At 40.2% G+C, this 20,274-nt stretch overlaps 1 protein-coding gene across 1 annotated transcript in view; it reads left to right on the top strand.

The window, feature by feature from the left end:
- The window catches only part of Plcb1 (phospholipase C beta 1), a 691,541-nt gene that overhangs the window by 584,789 nt on the left and 86,478 nt on the right, over positions 1-20,274 (top strand). The window contains exons 27-29 of the mRNA XM_005365666.3: positions 3,375-3,555; positions 19,426-19,502; positions 19,604-19,693. Coding sequence (XP_005365723.1) covers positions 3,375-3,555; positions 19,426-19,502; positions 19,604-19,693 — 348 coding nt within the window. The remainder of the gene's footprint in view (positions 1-3,374; positions 3,556-19,425; positions 19,503-19,603; positions 19,694-20,274) is intronic.

Raw genomic sequence — 20,274 nt, 5'->3', positions numbered from 1 at the left:
AGAGTATACACAGACATCTTCCCTGTGCATCCTACAGCAGCCCACATAGTATATCCAGACATCTTCCCAGTGTATCCCACAGCAGACCACAGAGTGTACACAGACATCTTCCCTGTGCATCCTACAGCAGACCACATGGTATATCCAGACATCTTCCAAACAGTGTATCCCAAAACAGCCCACAGAGTATACACCGACATCTTCTACAGTACAACAGCAAGGACCTGACGCCCACTCACACCATGGCCTGGTCAGAAACACAGAGCACAGGATGGTACTGCATGTCAAAGTATGGTGCCTACCTACCAGCTGTGTTCTGTGATGTGGTGACATTGGAGTTTGACGTGTGGATGTTTCCAGAAGAGATGCCCATTGTCCCACAAAGGATTTAGAAACTGATTGCTGCTCTAGCATATTTGTCCATACTATGAATACATTTATGAAACAGCAAAAGCCAAATAAGATGGCTTACCACTGTTCTAAATGTTTGAACCCACTTTCCTAAGTTGTGATCTTGTGTTTTCTTGGAGCATCCTTTGCAGGCTTCTTGGTGTTAATTAATATTTCACTCTCTGATCAGTTGGGGTTCATTTTTTGTTGTGAAAATATTTTCTTCAATGTTTAATAAGTAGGGAATTAGAAATAAAGTGAACATAACTTCAGTTTTCTTATTGTCATTTTAAGGAACAATTTTTGTCTCCCTTGGGTTTGTTTAGCTAAATGTCAAAACAATTTTTCATTTTTAACTTAAGTTCTTTAATGAGAACTAATAGCACTGTGTGAGACATTATTCTATTTTTTAAATAGTCCGCACTATTTTAAAGTAAAATGTTGTTTATGTTGTTAAATACATAGTTTAGAAGATCTTTACTTTTTTTAAAGCAAAAGTACCCTTGAGTTCTATTTCAGTGTGCACTTGAGTTTAAATAAATATCATCATGGTGAAAAAGGCATTTTACTACATTGTTTTCCTTATTTACTTGATTTTCTGTAGTTTGGATTAAAAAATATTCCTTCATTTATTTGGTTAGTTGGTTGGGTTTTTGAGATAGTCTTTGCAGAGCTCAGACTGTCCCTGAACTAGCTGAGACTAGCCTAGGTTTTGCAGTATTTTATTTTAACCTCCTGAGTGCTGGGGTTACAGGGGTGAGCCAAGACACTCGTTTTACAAATAGCTCTTATGAGATGTCCTGATTTTTCCCGATAGCCGATAAATGGGTGGAGATGGTGAGGTTAACCCAAACATCGTTACTGATCCAGGATGTAGACCTGATGTAGAATTCAGTCTGAGCTTTCCTGGAAACATGTCATCATCTCTCATTTAAAGTCTTTCAAGAGTTTGTCTTAGAGCAAACATTTGCCACTGGGAAATATAGCCTTCCTCTCTAGCCACCTGTCCATGGGCTGAAAACACCGTGGGCGGGGCTGTGTGAGTGTGTAAACTGCCTGTCCATGGACTGAGAACACAGTGGAGTGGGCTGGGTGAGTGTGTAAGACACCTATCCATGATCTGAGAACACAGTGGGCCGTGTGAGTGTGTAAGCTGCCTGTCCATGGACTGAGAACACAGTGGGCTGTACTGTGAGTGTGTAAGCCGCCTGTCCATGGACTGAGAACACAGTGGGCTGTGCTGTGAGTGTGTAAGCGGCCTGTCCATGGGCTGAGAACACAGTGGGCTGTACTGTGTGAGTGTGTAAGCTGCCTGTCCATGGACTGAGAACACAATGGATTGTATTATGAGTGTGTAAGCTGACTATCTATAGGCTGAGAACACAGTGGGCTGTGCTGTGAGTGTGTAAGCCTCCTGTTATTGGGCTGAGAGCACCATGGACTGGGCTGCATCCTTTCTCATACAGTCGTCTGAGGACGACTTCTTTGCCACCAGACTGTCAAGAAAGGCAAGCTGCGGCTTCCATGCCATATTGTGACATATAATGTAACATGTGCTCACCTTGAAAACACAATCAAAATGTAATACTTGGTTTTTAAAAAGTAACAAAATCACCTTTCCTTAGAGGTAGAACAGATGCAGAAAAAATATCAGGAGAAATTTGACGCTCTTTGCAAATGAAATTTGACACTCTTTGAAGGGGAACCTAAAGGCTAAATCAGTAGCATTTACCTGTAACCACACAGCCAATGAAGGTGAAGTTTGCCCTAAAATATCTCCTGAGAACTCCAACTGAATGATGCACATATTCATTTGTTTATTTGCTTTTACATCATATTCTGTAAATTCCCGGTAGTGTATCAAAATGACATTACATGTATACGGATCCACCTCTGCAGCCCATGGTGTCTGAAGATGCCGGCATATAGAGGAATCCAGACAGGGCTTCCACAACCTTCTACTCTGCTTGAATCACAGACACACACACACACACACACACACACACACACACACACACACACACACAAAAGCAGGGTCTGTATGACCACCATGGCCAACAGAGTAATGATCCACAGGAGGCAAGAATGTTCAGTTCAACATGACTGAGTAGCAGCATTGGTTCAATCTTCATGACCACAAATAGTTTATTTAAGGCATATTTAAGCAAAGCACAATTTGGTGAAAACGTTTCTGTTGATAATTGACCCAGCCCTGTGTGCACAATAAAGCACAAAATAAACTAACTAAAGATTGAATGTGATTTCGCCAAAACTCTGTAAAGTACGTGTGGCAAACTCCGTAAAGATGAATTTAGAGATTGGCTGAGCAAAACAAACTTACGATAGGGGTCTGGGGGAGGATCTGGTGTGGTCTCAGCCACACAAATAGCACAAAGGTCGCCAGGCTATTAACCACATCTGTATCCAGCCTTCTGGGAAAATGTTTCTTTGAAGGAACAAGCATACATATTTAATGTTCCAGGTTCCCCCTAGTGCTGACCTGTGAGCACAGGAACCTCCATGCCTCCTGTACACATACACAAACACACACACACACACACACACACACACACACACAGAGGCGGGGAGAGAGGGAGAGAGAGAGAGAGAGAGAGAGAGAGAGAGAGAGAGAGAAGATCCATGAGACACATGTGGTTAGTAGGTCCCTGAAATAGAGGTCATTTGAACTGGGGTGTGGCTCCATTGAAAAATCCACATTCAATCTGGGCAAGCAAAAAGTGCATTTTATCAGTTCTATGATGTGCTCAAACTGTGTATTATGCAACAGATTTCTCGGGCTTTAACAAAGAAAACTGAAACAGCCCTTACTTCTGTTGAGTTCTAATTGGTTAAATTAACATATGCACACACAATAAATATTTTGAATCCAAGGCTTACTGTCTAGCTAAAATGGCACTCCAATTCACAACCAAGCACCTCTTACCACCTACTTTGTTCCTGAGCCACGCTCTGTGTCTTTGCAGATCTGAACCCAGCAGCCCTGACCATGGCTCATCAGCCATTGAGCAAGACCTCGCTGCCCTAGATGCAGAAATGACCCAGAAGTTAATAGACTTGAAGGACAAGCAGCAACAGCAGCTGCTCAACCTCCGGCAAGAACAGTATTACAGCGAGAAGTACCAGAAGCGAGAACACATTAAGCTGGTAAGCTGAGGAGCACGGGATGCGCGTGTGCAGCTGCAGGGCTCTTTGGAGGAGCAAGTGTTGGCGGCTCTCAGATGACTCAAAGGGCACTGTGCAGAAGTGAATTCACGCCAGCGTGGAGAGAGCAGAGTCTGCCCAGTGCCTGCCACACTAGGGCCCCCATGCAGGCTTGATACGTTCCACTGTTCCATCCGTGGAGTTCTGTTTGCTTTTGCCCTTTCGTGGCTTATTTTGGGATGTCAGGTTATCTTAGTTCCAGGGCATCTTTGGGATAACACAGGGGAATAAGAAGGGGATCTTTGGGATAGCACAAGGAAGTAAAAGAAAAAATTCTTTCAAAAATGAAGCATGTGCTGCAAGTAAATTTTCACTTCTGCTTCTCTATCACTGAGCTTGTCAAGAACAAACCCAACAAAACTGTACCATACGCTGCCTGTTGTAATATGAGCGGCAGGCTGCTTTCCGCCACCCGGCTGGCTTTATCCGAAATAATTGCATGGAAACTGTATTCTTTTAAACACTGCTTGGCCCATTAGCTCTAGCCTCTTATTGGCTAGCTTTTACATATTGATCTAGCCCATTTTTAATAATCTGTGTAGCCCATGAGCTGGCTTACCAGGAAACATCTTAACCTGTGTCTGCCTGGAGTGGGAGAATCATGGCGACCCCTTGACTCATCTTCTTTCTCCCAGCATTTTGTTCTGTTTACTCCACCTATCTAAATTCTACCCTATCAGCGCCAAGCAGTTTCTTTATTACTTAACCAATGAAACAACAGATAGAGAGATGACCCTCCTCCATCAGCTGCCCAATGTCCTGTTCTCCCATCAAAGCCTCAGGCTACCTGTGAAAGCAAAAGACACCCTCTTCTTTAGTGATACCGTGTGTCTGCCAAAGTATTTTCTCATGAATTGTGAAATTCTTGATGCTTTAATAAATAATATGGACATTTAACGTTTAGTCACACACAGACACATGAAGTTAATTTAGTAACAAAATACTAGCCTTGGAAACAAGCGAATGCCAAAAACAAAAGAAATAAATAACCTTGGCTGAAATGAGTAGTTTGTTGAGGAAATGGCTTCATAGAATTACCCTTTCTGTGTTACGGGTCTGTACGCATAAGAAAATTCACTGTATATGAAGAGACGGCCTATGGAAGAAAGAAAATCTTTGCCAATTATACGTCGAACAGCAAATTAGAATCTATAAAGAACTGTACAGCTTAAACACTATAAAAACAAGCCATCTAAACAATGAATGGGCAAATGAATTGAATGGACAGTTTTCAAAAAAGGAAATATAAATAACCAATAAATTTTTTTAAGTGGTCAGCATCTTTAGCAGCCAGGGAAAGGCTAATTAAAACGACTTTGAGATTCCATTTCCCCCAGGTCAGAATGGCTAGTGTCATGGAGACAAAATCCAGTAAGGATATGGGTAAAGACAAGTGTGCATGCACCGTTGCTGTGAAGGTAAACCAGTACAGCCACTATGAACATAGACACTCTCAGCACACTAAAATTAGGATTACCACTCAGATGCCCAAAGGAATCTTAGGTCAACGTATCTCAGAGACACTTTACATTTGTATTTATCATTGCCTGTAAACTGGCCACCCAGACCAAATAATCACACAGAAACTATATTAGTTACTACATTGTTTGGTCAATGTATTAGGTGTACTACTAGCTAGTTCTTACATCTTAAATTAGTCCATTTCTATTAATCTATTATTGCCACGAGGCTGTGGTTTATGGGTAATGTTCTGGAATCTTTCTCCTTTTGCAGCTACATGAGTCTCCTTAACTCTGCCTCCCCCGTGTGTGTGTGTGTGTGTGTGTGTGTGTCTGTGTGTGTGTGTGTGTGTGTGTGTTCAGATTTCCCACCTGGCTTTACTCTACTAAGTCATTGTCCAAAGCATCTTTATTCATCAACCAATAAAAGCAGCATTTATACAGAAGGACATCCCACATCAGTTTTCACATTTACAACACTTGATGGGAAGTAGCCAAGGTCTCCATCAGAAAATGAACAGATAGAGAAAATGTGGTAAATACACACAGTGGTACTAGGCCATAGAGAAGAATCAAGTTGTCTCACATGCAGGAAAGTGGTGGAGGTAATCATGTTAGATTAAATCAGCCATACTCGGAAAGACATACCACATGTTCTATCCCATGTGTCCAATCTAGATTTAAATATAAAAATGGTGCATGAAAGCAGTCTATGGACTCTAAAGGGGAAAGGGAAAGGGAGAACAAGGAAGGTTAACAGAGAAAGAGGCGAAATGCCTTGTTTCTGTCATAGACAGGAGCTACATTTGTGAAGAAGCCACACATATGTGTGCACGAAAGCAGAAGGGGTGCTATTGGGGAGGAAGGAAAGGACCAGCTAGGGCTGGGGGAGAAGGATGGAGGAAGGGAGGAAGATTAAATATAAACAAGACCCAATGATACATGTGTTTGAAAATGTAACAATGAAACCCCTTATTTTATTTGCTAACCTAAACTATAAAAGAGAAAAGAACATGTGCTGTGTAATAGGTGATTCAATGTCATGCCTTTGTCTGCATCCTGGATCCTCCATGACAATATAAAATTAAAAAGTCAGAATCACATGACTTACCTATTCAAAATCATATTCTCCTTGGCCAATTATTCTCAACTGAAAGCGTAAATCAGGATCCTCTGGAGGGCTGGTTTAAAACCCAGACAAAGGCCTTGTTCTAAATCCTTATTCAACAGTCTTCCATAGAATAGGCTGTTAATGAGAGTTCTGTTCTGAGAACCTTTCTTTGAGGACCTGGAACTTAAATGCGAAGTTCAAAGAGCTGTTTTTAACAAGCTCCACAGTTTGAGGAGAGTTGCCGAAGTAAGACAGATGCTGTGGCAGGCTAGTCAGATGCCTCTGCAGTTCAGAGCATTGATTGCCCTTCCAGAGGATCTGGATTCTGTTCCCTGCACCCACATCATACAACTGCTTGTAACTCCAGGGGATGCAATGCCTTCTCTGAAACACACTAACACTGCATGAACACGGTATGAGACACAAACATATATATAAAAATACACATAAAAATTTAAATTATTATTTTTTAAAGATTGAAAACAATAAAAGAATGCTTGAGAAGGTATTGGGGGGGGAGAAAAAAGAAGATTTTGCCTCGAAAGACCCAAGAGAGTCTAAATTAATTTTAATACTAAATGATGACTTTCTTTCAGCTCCAGCTACTATACTACCATCTGATCTTCTCCAATAAACTATGGCTAAAACTCTAGAATATAGCAATGAAGACAACAGCTGTGTATTGAACACTCATTATTGGGCCATATACTATGCTAAGCCATTTATAAGAATCATTATTTTGTTTGGTCCCCAAAAAGAACTCATTAGATATTCTATGTGGTGACTTTTCTGAGGTGTTCTGACTAGAGGGTGGTACATGAGTGATTTGATCATTGGCCATCTGCCTGTAGAGTCCCTGCTCCCTAACCATTGCATAGATGCCTCTCCTACTTCACGTTCCAGGCCAATGTCAAGATGAAGGGATAGCTTTGTGCTTATTGCTCATGCGGAGTATGGACACCCCCATATTTAGTATTGATGGCTGGAATTCTGTTCTTCAAGAATGTTTTCCCACATACCCATAAGGTTCACAATTTCTGTACGTTCACAGATAAGAACAACCATCACCATAATCAATGCCATAATTTTTATCTCCTCAAAAGGAACAATCTACTTCATCCATTTGTGGATTCGTTCAGCAAATAGTTATTAGTATTTCTATTCGCTAAGTAAGCAATTCAAACAAATGTTGGATAAAAATGGCAACAATCCTAGCCCTTCTGGAACTAACCTTCTACAAGGGGGGGGGCACAGACCATAAACACAATAAATTAGCAAAATGTTTAGTATATTAAGTAGCAAGAAGAGATGATGAGAAAGCTAATATTAGTATTGGGAAAAAATATGTTCAAGGTTGGAGAAGCATGAAGAATGTACCTGGAAATTTTAAGTAGACTTGCTAGGAAGAGATTAGCAGACTGACTGCTAAGTCAGCATTTGAGTCAGGAGCCGAAGGGCAAGTCCAGGCACACACATGGAAGAGAGTTTTTCTAGATGGAAAACATGGCATGCAAAGTGCTGGTCTAGTCTTGGAAGAATAGCAGAGTGGCTCCATCTAAGGAAGGTTATATGGTATTGAGTAAGAGAGATGGTATCTCTGGAGGGAACACAGATCTGGGATTTTGGTGACTCCATTTCTTGTGTGTTAGTACTAGATAGGTTAAGCAACCCTCTCAAAATGCTCACCGCTCCTCACCAGAGTGTTTGTGAGCTTGGGTGAAATCTGAGTAAACCACTTATGAAGACTTCTGTTAAGAAGGCTAAGACTCTGTAGATTTGGAAGCTCACAGCTTAGTTCACGGCCGTTTGGCTTCCACAGCTTACACTCCATCCCCCTGCTTCCAACATGAATACCAGACTTTTCAGTTCCATATGTAATGACTGGAGATTGATCCGCCTGCCATAGAACCTCTGGCTAAAAGATGACCAGAGTGACCGTTTTATCTTTGGGGGTGCATCTGACTGATGAGTGGGTTACCCAGGCTAAAACGGACAAACTCAAGTGTAATTAAAAAGTCAGCAGGCCCTGGGGGAAAGTGTCATAAGGAAATTTAAAGAGAAGTTATTTCATCTCTTAAAATGGCTTTGGGGTTAGAATTTCTTGGGTTAAAGGTTTTATAGTTCAGAGATTAAGAAGCCATAACATCAATAAACTCCTAACCAAATGTTCACTAAAAATAATAACATTAGCACAACATTTTGATAGATGCCAAAGACAAAAATAAATGAAATACACTTAAGGAGTCTGTGACATAGAATTTTTTAATGTTTTTTGTTTCATTTATTAATTACTTATACAGTGTTCTGTCTGCATGTATGCTGCAGGCCAGAAGAGGGAATCATATCTCATTACAGATGGTTGTGAGCCAACCCCTCATGTTCTCATACCCACTGTCACCCAGTAAAACAAGGAAATCTGTTCTAGTCCTCCTTCCCAGGGAAATCCATATGTCCCTCAGGGTGCTTTCTTAGCCAGGTTCTCGAGGTACTACTTGAATTAGCTCCCCCCCCTTTTCCCTCTGTTTAGAAACTAGAATATATATTTATTTATAAATATATTTTGATCATATTCTTTCCCTCCCCCAACTTTTTCAAGATCCTACCCACTACCCTTCTCACACAACTTTTTTTCAAAAATGTCCCAAGCTCCCAAACAGCAAAATCAAAGCAAACAAAACACCCAGGAAGACAAAAACAGACCAAGACAAAAACAAAAAGTACACACACAAGAAAACGGAGTCTATTTTGTCTTGTCCAACTATTCCTGGGCATAGAACTATTCCTTTCCCTTTCCCAGCAGGCAGCAACTGCAAATAACTTCTTGGCTAGAGGTGGGATTTGGAGCCGGTTCCCCTTCTCAGTGCTGGGATTTTTTGTTTGTTTGTTTGTTTGTTTGAACTTGTGTAGATCTTGTGCATGTTGTCACAGTCTTCATGGACCATGATGTCATATGTGTATCAGTCCTGTTATATCAAGAAGACACTGTTTCTTGAAGACATCCACCACTCTGGCTCCCACACTTTCCACCTCCTCTTTTGCATGGATCCATGAGCTTTGAGGAGAGGGATCTGACAAAGGCATCTTATTTAGGGCTGGGTGGTCCAAAGGCTTTCACTCTTTTCACATTTTTAGTTATGGGTCTCTGTATTAATGACTATTTCCTACAAGAAGAAGCTTCTCGGTTGAGGGCTGAGTGATGTTCTGATCCATAGGCGTATAGTGTTAGTAGTCATTTTTTTTTTTTATTTTTGCTATATTCTTTAAGCAGGATACTAGTAGCTTTTCATCTAAGGTGTATAATCTATCAGGTCTAAGGGGCTTGAGCACTTTATGTGTCAGGTCTATATCATGAGAGGCCTTAAATCTAATCAAAAGTGTTTGATTACTCCCATAACATTAGTATCACTAACCCACTAGTATATCTACAAACCTTGTGGTTTGTAGCTGGGTGATATCAATGCTTAGTTTTCTCCTCTTACACCATGCAAGTACCTTCCAGTACTATGAATGCTAATCAGTAAGAATAAAGCTTCTAATTTGGCAACATCTCAGTTTCTCCATGGTCAATGACATAAGTAAGTTGTGTCTTCAGTAATGGGGCCTTACTATCAGGTTATGGAGAGTAACCAACAGCCTTTATATAGCCTGTGATGTTTGGGAGTAGGGTTTATGGGATCCCTTTGGCCAATGACTCAACAAGATGTAACTCATGTCTGGTACAGGGGGTTTGACTTGGTGGTATAAGATGTATAGTTGTCTAGTTAGGGTATTGTTTCCCTCATTATATGGTATCTCCATTTAAATTCCATATATGTGTGTGTGTGTATGTGTTTGTATTTTAAGAAGCTTCTAGAGTAATAGGTGTCCATATGGCTTTTAATGTTAGTTATCTCTCCCCATATTCCCTCCTCTACCCTGCTCTTCCATTTCCCTCCTCATTTAATCCTCCTATTGTAGTTTCCTCTTTATCTCTTTATAGTCACTTTTACCCTTCTTTCAATGGGCTCCCCATCTCCCTGGGTCTTTACTAGCTACCTAACCTCTATGGAAAGTCTCTCAAGTGTTCTTAACTTCTTTTTCGTTGCGTTAGTTAAGTCAAGCCATATAACTTGACAAAAGTTAGAGAAATAGAATCGATTTTGTTTTGAGCAGGTGTAAATCACAATGCAAAGTGTGAATGCAGGAAAAGCTGTTGTAGGAACGGCCACTTGTTCGTTTCCCCAGCTGCACAGGTTCCCAAAATAACCGCACAGAAAATATATAAATTAAATCACTGCTTGGCCCATTAGCTCTAGCTTCTTATTGGCTAATTCTTAAATATTAATTTAACCCATTTTTATTAATCTGTGTATTGTGCATGGCTGTGACTCGCTGGGTAAACTTCCAGCATCTGTCTCTGGTGGGGCTACATGGCTTCTTTCTGACTCTGCCTTCTTTTTCCCAGCATTCAGTTTAGTTTTCCCTGCCTAGCTCTGTTCTGCCCTGCTCTGCTATAGGCTCAAAGCAGTTTCTTTATTAACCAATGGTATTCACAGCATGCAGAGGGAAATCCCACATCAAAAAGGCAAAGAATCAGAGATAATTTTAGATTTGCACAATGTGGGCATATTTCTCAGAGTTGGCGTGTTAGATTTAATAGAAAAATCCATGGAAATTTAACCAAGTGTCTAGAATATGGTGATAGTTCTTTACCAAAGATAATTTGTGCAGGATCAAGGAAAGGAGAAATGGCTTATGATTTTACATATGTACCCTTTGATAAAACTGTTTTATCTCTTGATGTCTATATCACTGCTTTGAAAACAAGAGGATTATAGAAGAATTCTTAGAAAGTCTCCTTTGACTAGGATGTTAGTTTCTCTAGTTTCTCTTATACCATAGAATGTAGGAATGACTCACCTCCCAGAGATATTAAAATAATAATTACAATGTTTAGTTTAAAGCAACAGATTTTTCAACCTTGGCTTTTCTTCTTCTTCATGCACACCGTGTATTGTCTCATCTTAATGTATTTTAAATGATGCTAATGACTATTTAGGAAACATTAAAGAAAATGACAATGAACAACAAAACCCAAAGGCAAATCAGGGAATAGCTTTGTTTGTGTTGACATAAAGCAGCTTGAGGAGGAAGACATTCTGGTGTCAGGAAAATTTCATAGAATGCAAGCAGCCTAGAATTGCAGGAATTATTGCATTTCATCTGGCAAATGAAGAAGGCTGAAATGATATGTTTCGCATTTAGAAAAGGAATGATGGATGTGATGTTTATCTCCATGGGGTAACTCTTCTGGGCCTGCCATCCAAATGGACCATAGAGCCCATGATTCATGAGCAAGTTACAAACAAGACAAATGTCATCTCCTCTCGTCAGACTCACATTGCTAATTATTGGAAAACCTCTAGGTGCAATGATGGCTATTTAAGCAACTAGTATTTATTTAATTTATTCTGAAGTAAGTGGCCACTGAGGCTTTCAAATCATAAAGCCCAAAGAGCTGCAGTGATACAATCCATCATGTGTCACTTAGGCTGTAAAATACTACAGCTCTTTGCATCCAACTTACTGGTTTGTAAATAGTTTCCAAGGGTTGTAACTTAAAGCCTCACAGAAGGGTAACAGAAGCTGAAAGAAGGCTCTTACTATGGCATAATTTCAGAGCAAAGAATAATTTAAAATGCTGGGAGTTTGTCGAAGGAAATTCTTTACAGTGAATGTAAGTGTTGGCCAGATTTTCAATTTTATTTCTTTCTGAATAACAGAAACTTAATCTAAGGATCATGTAGATATTTTAAAGTTCAAACTGAGGGTCTAGGTCTGGTTCGGTGGTAGATCACTTGCTTGTCATGTGTGAGTACCTGGTTTTGCTTCTGAGAACTGCAATAAACAACACCAAAACATTTATACCCAAGTAAGTAGGTATAAATTAACTTTAGTTATGGAAAATAAAAATAAGTGATTGCGTAGGCATGAAAGACTATGTTAAAGAATAATCAAGATGGCTACCTTTTCATCTAAATTTTCCTTCTCTGAGAAGAGAACAAAATTATAGAGAAAGTCAGCTCTCTGTGGACAGGGCTTTGCTCAAAGTCAGACTGTATGTGCTGCCATAAGATGTTCAACAAGGAACTGCTGAATGCAGAAATGAAGATTTCTCAACTTCACGGGACATGACTCCCCAGAGTAAATATCTACCATGTCTTTAAATTGTCATGTTGAGTTTGGTCATTGGATCACTAAATAATTAACACACATTGTAAATTTCTTCTTTGTAGAAGTTGACCAGTTCACAGTGAAAACTCACTAAAGGGGCCACTGGGTTTTGACTAGAGGGGATTTGATTAGAGGGCTTTGACTTGAAGGGCTTTGACACTCAGGAGGAACTGATGAAAGAGACAATACTTCTCAGGGAGTTAGTGAAAGAGGAAGGGAACATGCTTAATGTTGACGCTGGATGTTTTTCTATTTCCCAAAGCCATCTCTCTCAGAGAGACTATAAATATGATCATTTCTGTCCACACATCTTTTATCCTCTTTGATTTAGCACCAGGGAATTATTTTCTTCTGTGGAAAAAATTTTCTCTTCCTCCAGTGACTAAACAAATTCAAATTTAGTTCAGAGTTGAAAATAAGCGTGAAATTCTATTCTCTAGGGCTTTACTTTATTTTTGTGTGGTTTGTTTTTTGTTTTTTGATTCTTTAAATGGTTTAGATGTTTATCCAGGAGACTTTCATGAATAGTAAACAAACTAACTAAAAAAGATGTGTATTCCTTTAAGGAAAAAAAATTAATCAAAAGTTAAAATTAAATATTATTTGCAGAATTCCAGATTACCCTCTGCACTCTAGGTTCATTCTGTAGAACTCTAAATCTTCGTTCCATTGCTACCTATAATTGTCCATTCTTGGTGAGGCTTGTAGCTAATACGCACTTAAAAAAGTTAATGTCCTCTGCCCCTGGGTTAGTGCTTCAAAAGTGAGCTTTTAAAATGTGCTTCTGTTACTATGAAAACCACTTCTCAAGGTCATGTGTCCACATCTCACGCAATGAAAACTTTGCACCAAAACTCAAGTTCCTTCACCTTATATTGGTAGCAGTGTATACATTGGTAGGGCTTTTTGCTGTCGTTTGTTTTTGTCAGGTTTCTCCAGATTGCAAGAAATAGAAACTTACAGCAGACTAACTTGAGTAATAATATATAGTAGAAAAAGTGAAGAGGATAAATCATGTAAATGTATTGTGCATATATAAGAAGGGAGTTGACAGAGATCCATCCAGAACAACCTATTGTACTGCCTGTAGTCCTCATGCGATCGTTCCCACTCCTGCCCTCCCCCCCCCCTTCTCTGTCGTTTCCGGCTAGTCTTAGTATCATTCTTATTCAAAATGGTGGACAAGACATGGTTTTCATTTATTTCTCCATAGACCTGTAGACAAATCCTAGGAAAGAGGTCTGCTAGGGTCATATGATCGGCCAGCCTTGCTACCTTAGTGAAGCCCCATATGTTATGATTAGATCCATGATCTTCTGGATTAATAATTACTTTGGCCAAAGGATGGAGGCTGAAGTATAGATCAGTTCCCATGGGAGCCAAACATGAGTCAGAAAGCAAAGTAAGTGCTTCTGAGAGAAACAGTGCTGGATGAGAAGGCACAGATGGGCCCAAGCCTACTCAATTAGGTGAGAAAGAGACCCACTGTGTATGCATATAGATCAACCCATTTCCAGGCACTGCTAACAAAGTTGTGACAGACAGTGCTCATGCTGCTACCTGGAACTTAATTAGACAAACTGCAAATAGAAATAAGAATGGTTGAGGCAGAGAAATATAATCCAAGGCAGCTCTACAATCCCGGGAGTGATCCTTATTTGTGCTGTCTTGTTCACATGGGAATATCACTGAAAGGGTAAAATAATATGAAAAAAAAAAGGTGTGCACAAAAGTCTATGCAGACAGGTCTGGGGACAAACTACGAGTCGAAAAATATATCTGGGGACAGGTCCAGTCAAGTCTTGGAGACATTTAAGAAGGAAAAATATCTGGGCTGGCGTAGAAAAGCCAAAGAGGGACTACAGTGATGGAAGAAGTGCTTGCAAGGTAGAGAGTGCAGTTTGCAGATGTGTGCAAAAAGGATTCTTGTTAGCAGAAAGCTGTGTGATGCGGAGGGATTCCCAGATGTCTATGATTTGGTGGGTGTTGAAAGTACCCAAGAGGATAGGAAAGGCCTTGGGCAATTCCGAGCTGAATAACAGTGCCTGATCCAAAGGGGAAGCCTTGTCTCCGAGAACAGAGGAAGTCTCAGCTTGCTTCTGCAGATGCTGAGGTGGGGAGGCAGAAGCACTCACAGCTAAGGTTGATCAGTTCGCTGAACTGAAGCTCCTAAGAAAGCTGAAAGAGGAATAGCTGTGGTAATTCCTGTTGAAAATGAAGATGGATTTCTGTGTGAGAGGAGTTGCCAGTTCAATGAAGTTTAAAGTAATTATTCCCAAAATGTATCCCAAGGCCCAATACCAAACTCACAGAGACATTTTGAGATAGCTTTTTTATTTTTTATAGAAACAGGAACATCTCCTAGGAATCTTATGCAAATTACTAGCATTAAGTTGTTTGGACCTTATAGCAATTGTTCTTTTTTTGTTTTTGTTTTTGTTTGTTTGTTTTTTGGTTTCTTTTCCCTAAAGTTATCATTGGAACAAAACATCACTGAGTTTCTAAAGGTTCTGTGAACCAGGAAAATTTAGGAATCTGTGAAATAATTAAAATTCTGAGAAATGAGCCATAAGTTCAGCAACAAAGAAGGTTCCTAAAATCTTAATGAAAGATGAGATAAATTCCAGCATTTGAAGCAGAATTAAGGCAGTGTTTTAACTTGCTTTCTATTGTTGTGATTTAAAAAAAAAAATCAAAAAAGGAAACTGGAGAAAGAAAGGACTTCTTTCTTTGACTTCCATGTCCCAAGTCATGGTCCACTGAGGGAAGCCAGGGCAGGAACTCAGAGCAGGAACCTGGAAGCAGGAACTGAAGGAGATACCTGGAAGAATGCTGTTTACTTGCTTGCTTAGTTTTCACTGAGCAGGGGCAGCACTTCCCACAGTGGGCTGGACCCTCTCACATCAATCATTAATCAAGAAAATACCCTACACACTTGCCTACAGACCAATCTGATCGAGGCATTTCCTCAATTGGGATTCCTTTTTCCCAGGTGACTCCATCTGATGTCAAGTTGACAAAACAAACAAACAAAAAAAAAAAAACCACAAGCGGTGTTAATGTTGAAGGAGGTGAGAAGGGAGCCACTGCAGTATGGGAATCACTTGTCTTGATTTGTTTTGTTTATTTGTTTGCCTTGTGTTTTGTTTGGTGAGCCAAAGCCTCACAAAGCCAGGCTGGCCTTGAATGACTGATTCTCTGTCTTCAAGTTGCTGGGATTAAAGGTATGAAGCATCATATGGATGCTCTTATCCAATTTAGAAATAGAACAAAAGGCGAGTAAAAGAGCAAGAGTTCATGGTTCAGGGAGGGTAGATAGAAATGTGTTTTTGCACAGAGGGAGTTTATCCCATGCAGACAGGACATTTCACAGATGAACATGGGGTGAATCTCAAATCTGCCCACAGGTAGAGAAGACATGAGGGGAAGTAAAAAAAAAGATGTAATTTGGGCAAAAAAGACAAACCAAATTAAGGACCTATGATATGGTATATGGTCTGTCGGGAATTGTGTGTATTTTCCCAGTGCTTTCCAAACCGCCCTGGTTAACAGAGATGAGGACATTGAATTTGGGATAAAGAAGAGAACACAAAGTTCCAAAGACCTTGAGATAGAGGCCAGACAAACTGAAATGACTTCTTTAACGGTGTCACCATCTTCCTCAATAATCTAGACAAGGCTTCTCAAATTCCAAGGTGCACATTTTGTCCTGAGAATCTTGAGGAGGTGCAGAGCCTGAATTATTGGTCTAGGGGAGGGCCTGTGAGTTTTCATTTCTAATGTGTGTCCTTGCCCTGCTGTAGCTGCTGATCATAGGACACATGATAGCAAGATCAATTCAGATGAGTCATGAGCCAGACTTCTAGAGCAGTGCCAGGACTATAAGTAGATGCTTGATCAATACTTGCTGAGTTTGGACTGAAATGAATAGTTTCCCACACAGTGGAAGCGGATGAAGTGGGAATAAGAATTGGGAACACCAAAAACCAAGTTCACAGGATCTGAGGACAAAAAGTCGGGGGAATCTTGGGGGACTTTGGTAGAGCCATGTTTAAGAACTTTACCCAAATTAAAGTAAATGTTAGAACTGAGTAGATGGAAAGCCCAGGCATCTCTAGTTCTGTGACTTTGTTGGCTGATTGCTAAAGTGCTAAGGGTGAGGATAATAGGGAGGAAGAAACAGAAAATGTAAGCAGATGTTGACGTAATGTAGCCTGAAAGTCCAGCTTTTCAAAGCCACCTGCAGGGTTTGAGGAAGAAGTCCACAGCAAAGCGAAACTGAGCGTGAGGGTTTTTTATCTAAGGGGTTTGGAATAAACTCACATATGTGCTGTTCTGGTTCTGATTGTTTTGTCCTCTAATTTTCTTTTAAGTTCAAATCCTTTCTAGTTCTCCCTTGTTTCAATTCTTTCTTGCTTCTCTGTTTACCTAGCTTAAATACATTTTTTTTTACAGGGGGTTTGGGGCAATGGGGGAAAAAGTTACAAGAACTGCATCTCATTGGTAATAGCATATTCCTTGTCCAAATGATGAGGAGTTGAGCCCTTTACCATGACAATGAAAGCTTTCAAGGTTTCTGATGTGAGGCTGTGATCAAAGGTTGGGGGCACAGAGCCAGGTGAGACAAGCTGGGAGACACAGGTTTTTATCAGCCAGACTTAGTAAACAAAGGATTGACGTGATTTTTTTTTTAGATTGCTTTGTGTTAATAACCTTGGTTAGGCATTTTCAACTCTGACTTTGTACATCTTTGTGAAGTTTTTAACTTATGATACATTACAGAAACATTCAGTCTAGTTTGAACTTGCTCTGAGGTGAAAATGAGCTAATTGTGTGTAGCTTGTCTCAGACAGAGGAGAAATTGTTTGCCTGCGTTAGTCTGAGTAAAAGGAACAATGCAGGCTTTTAAGTAATTTAAAGTCCTCATGGGACAATAGACTTAGTTATGAAGCATATTCTAGTATATTTCCTATATATCAATATTATACAGCTTAATGAGAAGTCATCTTCCTGACCATCCATGGATATATGTGCCCATAAGTTTGAGATGTAATCATGAGATTACATATACATATCACATGAGATTACATACTACAATGCAGATACTTTGCATGAATCCTTAGGGGGAAAAACAGTATTTTACATCTGAACAATTTGATAAATGGCACCAATTGAAGCACGATTTCCTCAACTGTGGCAGCCATGCTGAGGCAGTCTCTTCTGAATGATGAAATAGGCATTCTGTGGGCCATATTCTCCTTGATAGCTCTTCAGATCTAACTGACCTCACAATAAATGTTCCAACTTTCATGTTTATCGTAATGAACATGGATCTCTCTAAGCCTCTGAAATCAATGCTGGGGTTACAGATGGGAATGACCATGCCTGCCTTTTAGTATGGGTGCTGGATATTAGAACACAGATCCTAATGCTAACAGAGCAAGAGTTCTACCTACTGAGTCCTCTGGGGGAGTGTGGGATGTGGTGTGTGTGTGAGTGTGTGTGTGTGTATGTGTGTGTGTGTGTGTGTGTGTGTGTGTTTATTCGAGACAAGGTTTCTCTTTGTAGCCCTGGATGTCTTGGAACTCACTCTGTAGACCATGCAAACTCACAGAGATTTGCCTGCCTCTGTCACCCAAGTGCTGGGATTAAAGGAATGTGCCATCATTCCTCAACTCAAGGGATTTTTAAAAACAACTTCTGAAACCACAATCGAGAACAATACCAGACAGAGGTGAATTCCCCAGGTGGTGGAGGCTGTCTGAATTTATTTTACAACATTTAGAGTGTTCTAGATATGATAAACATTAAGAATTATTTAAAGTACACAGAAGGGTATAGGAATATTACAACAAGTGCTACAGCATTTAGCATAAGGTATCCATGGATTTGGATAAATGCCAGAGACTTCAAGACCAATCCTCCATGGATCTTGAGGGATGACTGACTTGTTACTTGATAGATATTACTTATGTAATGCTAGTCAATTCATCTTGCTCTGTCTATTTTGGGGAAGAAAATCTTCACCTTGGAAATAACAGTAGGGCCTCTGGAAGAAAGTCCATGCCATATACTTTATGCTAAAGTGAAAGGGTTTAGGTCTGTTGCTAAAGCCACCTCAGGTTCCACAGACTCTTGATGTGGAATAAAGGATGAGGGTTGATTGATATAAAAATTTACTTCGCTGTAATTGACAAGTGTTCATTGAGCATGTACTAAATGTTGAGAGCCATGTGGAGAATTAAGAATACAAAGATATAATTGCTTCTGTCTCGAATCTTGGTTTGATAAAGAAATGGATGTAAAACAATGCAGTTATTGCACTGACACAACCCAAGCTTCAACAAGAGCATTCAACAGAAAAGCATTCCTGGTCTTCTTTGTGTCTACTGAAGTTACTCCCTTCACCCCGCCAAGGACACTACATCAGTTTCTGAGATGGGTAACAGATGTCATCCTCAAAGCAAGTCAACAAGAACAAAAAATATAGCCAGAAACACAGAATTCTACACTGCTGATTATAACTTCCATTAATGTCATATAGGCATACTACCTGCCAGAGATAAACGTAGCAATGACCTGGTTTATAACCAAGAAAACATTGGTTCAGAAAAGGTGTAGATCTTTGGCCCAAATCATGCCTTTAAAGCTTATTACCTCTACTTTATATCCCCAGCCTGTATATACAGAGTATAGGTAGGAGCCTAGGTCCACAGTGTTAGCTGAGTTTGCACTGAGCCATGCTACAGGAACTGGAATGAAAATCTAGTGAATGCAATTCAATTAAAGGAGAAAATCAGAAGGATTTCTTATTAGCAAAAAACAAGCAAACAAAACCTCAAACAGATAATGTGATCCTTTAAAACCACGCCCTCGTTGCCAGAGTTAGACTCTGGTTACTCTTACAGCAGGTCAGTGTCCACTGCAGACTGTCTAACTCCGCATGCTAGTGTTTGGGGTGGGAAGAACAGGGACTGGCGCCTGGATCTTGGATCCTAGAAAACATCAAACTGTTTTTTCTCTCCCCAGCTTATTCAGAAGTTGACAGATGTTGCCGAGGAGTGTCAGAACAACCAGCTCAAGAAGCTCAAGGAGATCTGCGAGAAGTAAGCCTTCATCCCCTCTCACTTGGCCTGAATAGACCTGAATGCATGAACTACAGATTGCTATTCGGTTTGTCTGATTTTTTCCCCTATTGTAACTTCAGAGAGAAGAAGGAATTAAAGAAGAAAATGGATAAAAAGAGGCAGGAGAAGATAACGGAAGCCAAGTCTAAAGACAAAAGCCAGATGGAAGAGTGAGTGGAAAAGTCCCCCCTCCCTAACTGGGATGGTGAACCTGCTATTCTTCTCTGGCAGAGAACAAGTGTCTTAACCAGAGGCCCCTTCATAAAGCTTCTCTGCTAATTAATCTTCCACATGATCCCTGCCTTAGTAACTGTTCTACCACTGTGAAGAGACACCAAGGCCAAGGCAACTCTTTTATAAGAGGAAGAATTGGAGGCTTGCTTACAGTTTCAGAGGGTTAGTCCATTATCATCATAGCAGGAGCAAGGCTTCACTCAAGGTGATGGAGCAGCAGCTGAGAGCTATATCTTGATTGGCAAGTTGGCAAGAGAGAAGGGAGTAATGGGGGAGGAAGATGGAGAGGGAGAGGTTGTCAGAGAGGGAGACCCCCAAGCTTGAGCTTTCACTTTCTCCAACAAAGCCACACCTCCTAATCCTCCTAATCTTATGAAAGATTTTCATTCTCTGGTGACTAAACCTGTGGATGAACCTATGGGGGCCATTATCATTAAAACCGCTACAATTTCCATTGTAAGGTTTTTACAGTGAGCTCTCAAACAGGGGCACTCCAGGACATTCAAAAAAAAAAAAA

The sequence above is a fragment of the Microtus ochrogaster genome, unplaced genomic scaffold (genome assembly GCF_000317375.1).
Source record: "Microtus ochrogaster isolate Prairie Vole_2 unplaced genomic scaffold, MicOch1.0 UNK3, whole genome shotgun sequence".
Taxonomy (NCBI): Eukaryota; Metazoa; Chordata; class Mammalia; order Rodentia; family Cricetidae; genus Microtus; species Microtus ochrogaster.
Note: the sequence above shows the minus strand (reverse complement) of the source record. Positions and strands in the feature narration are given on the sequence as shown.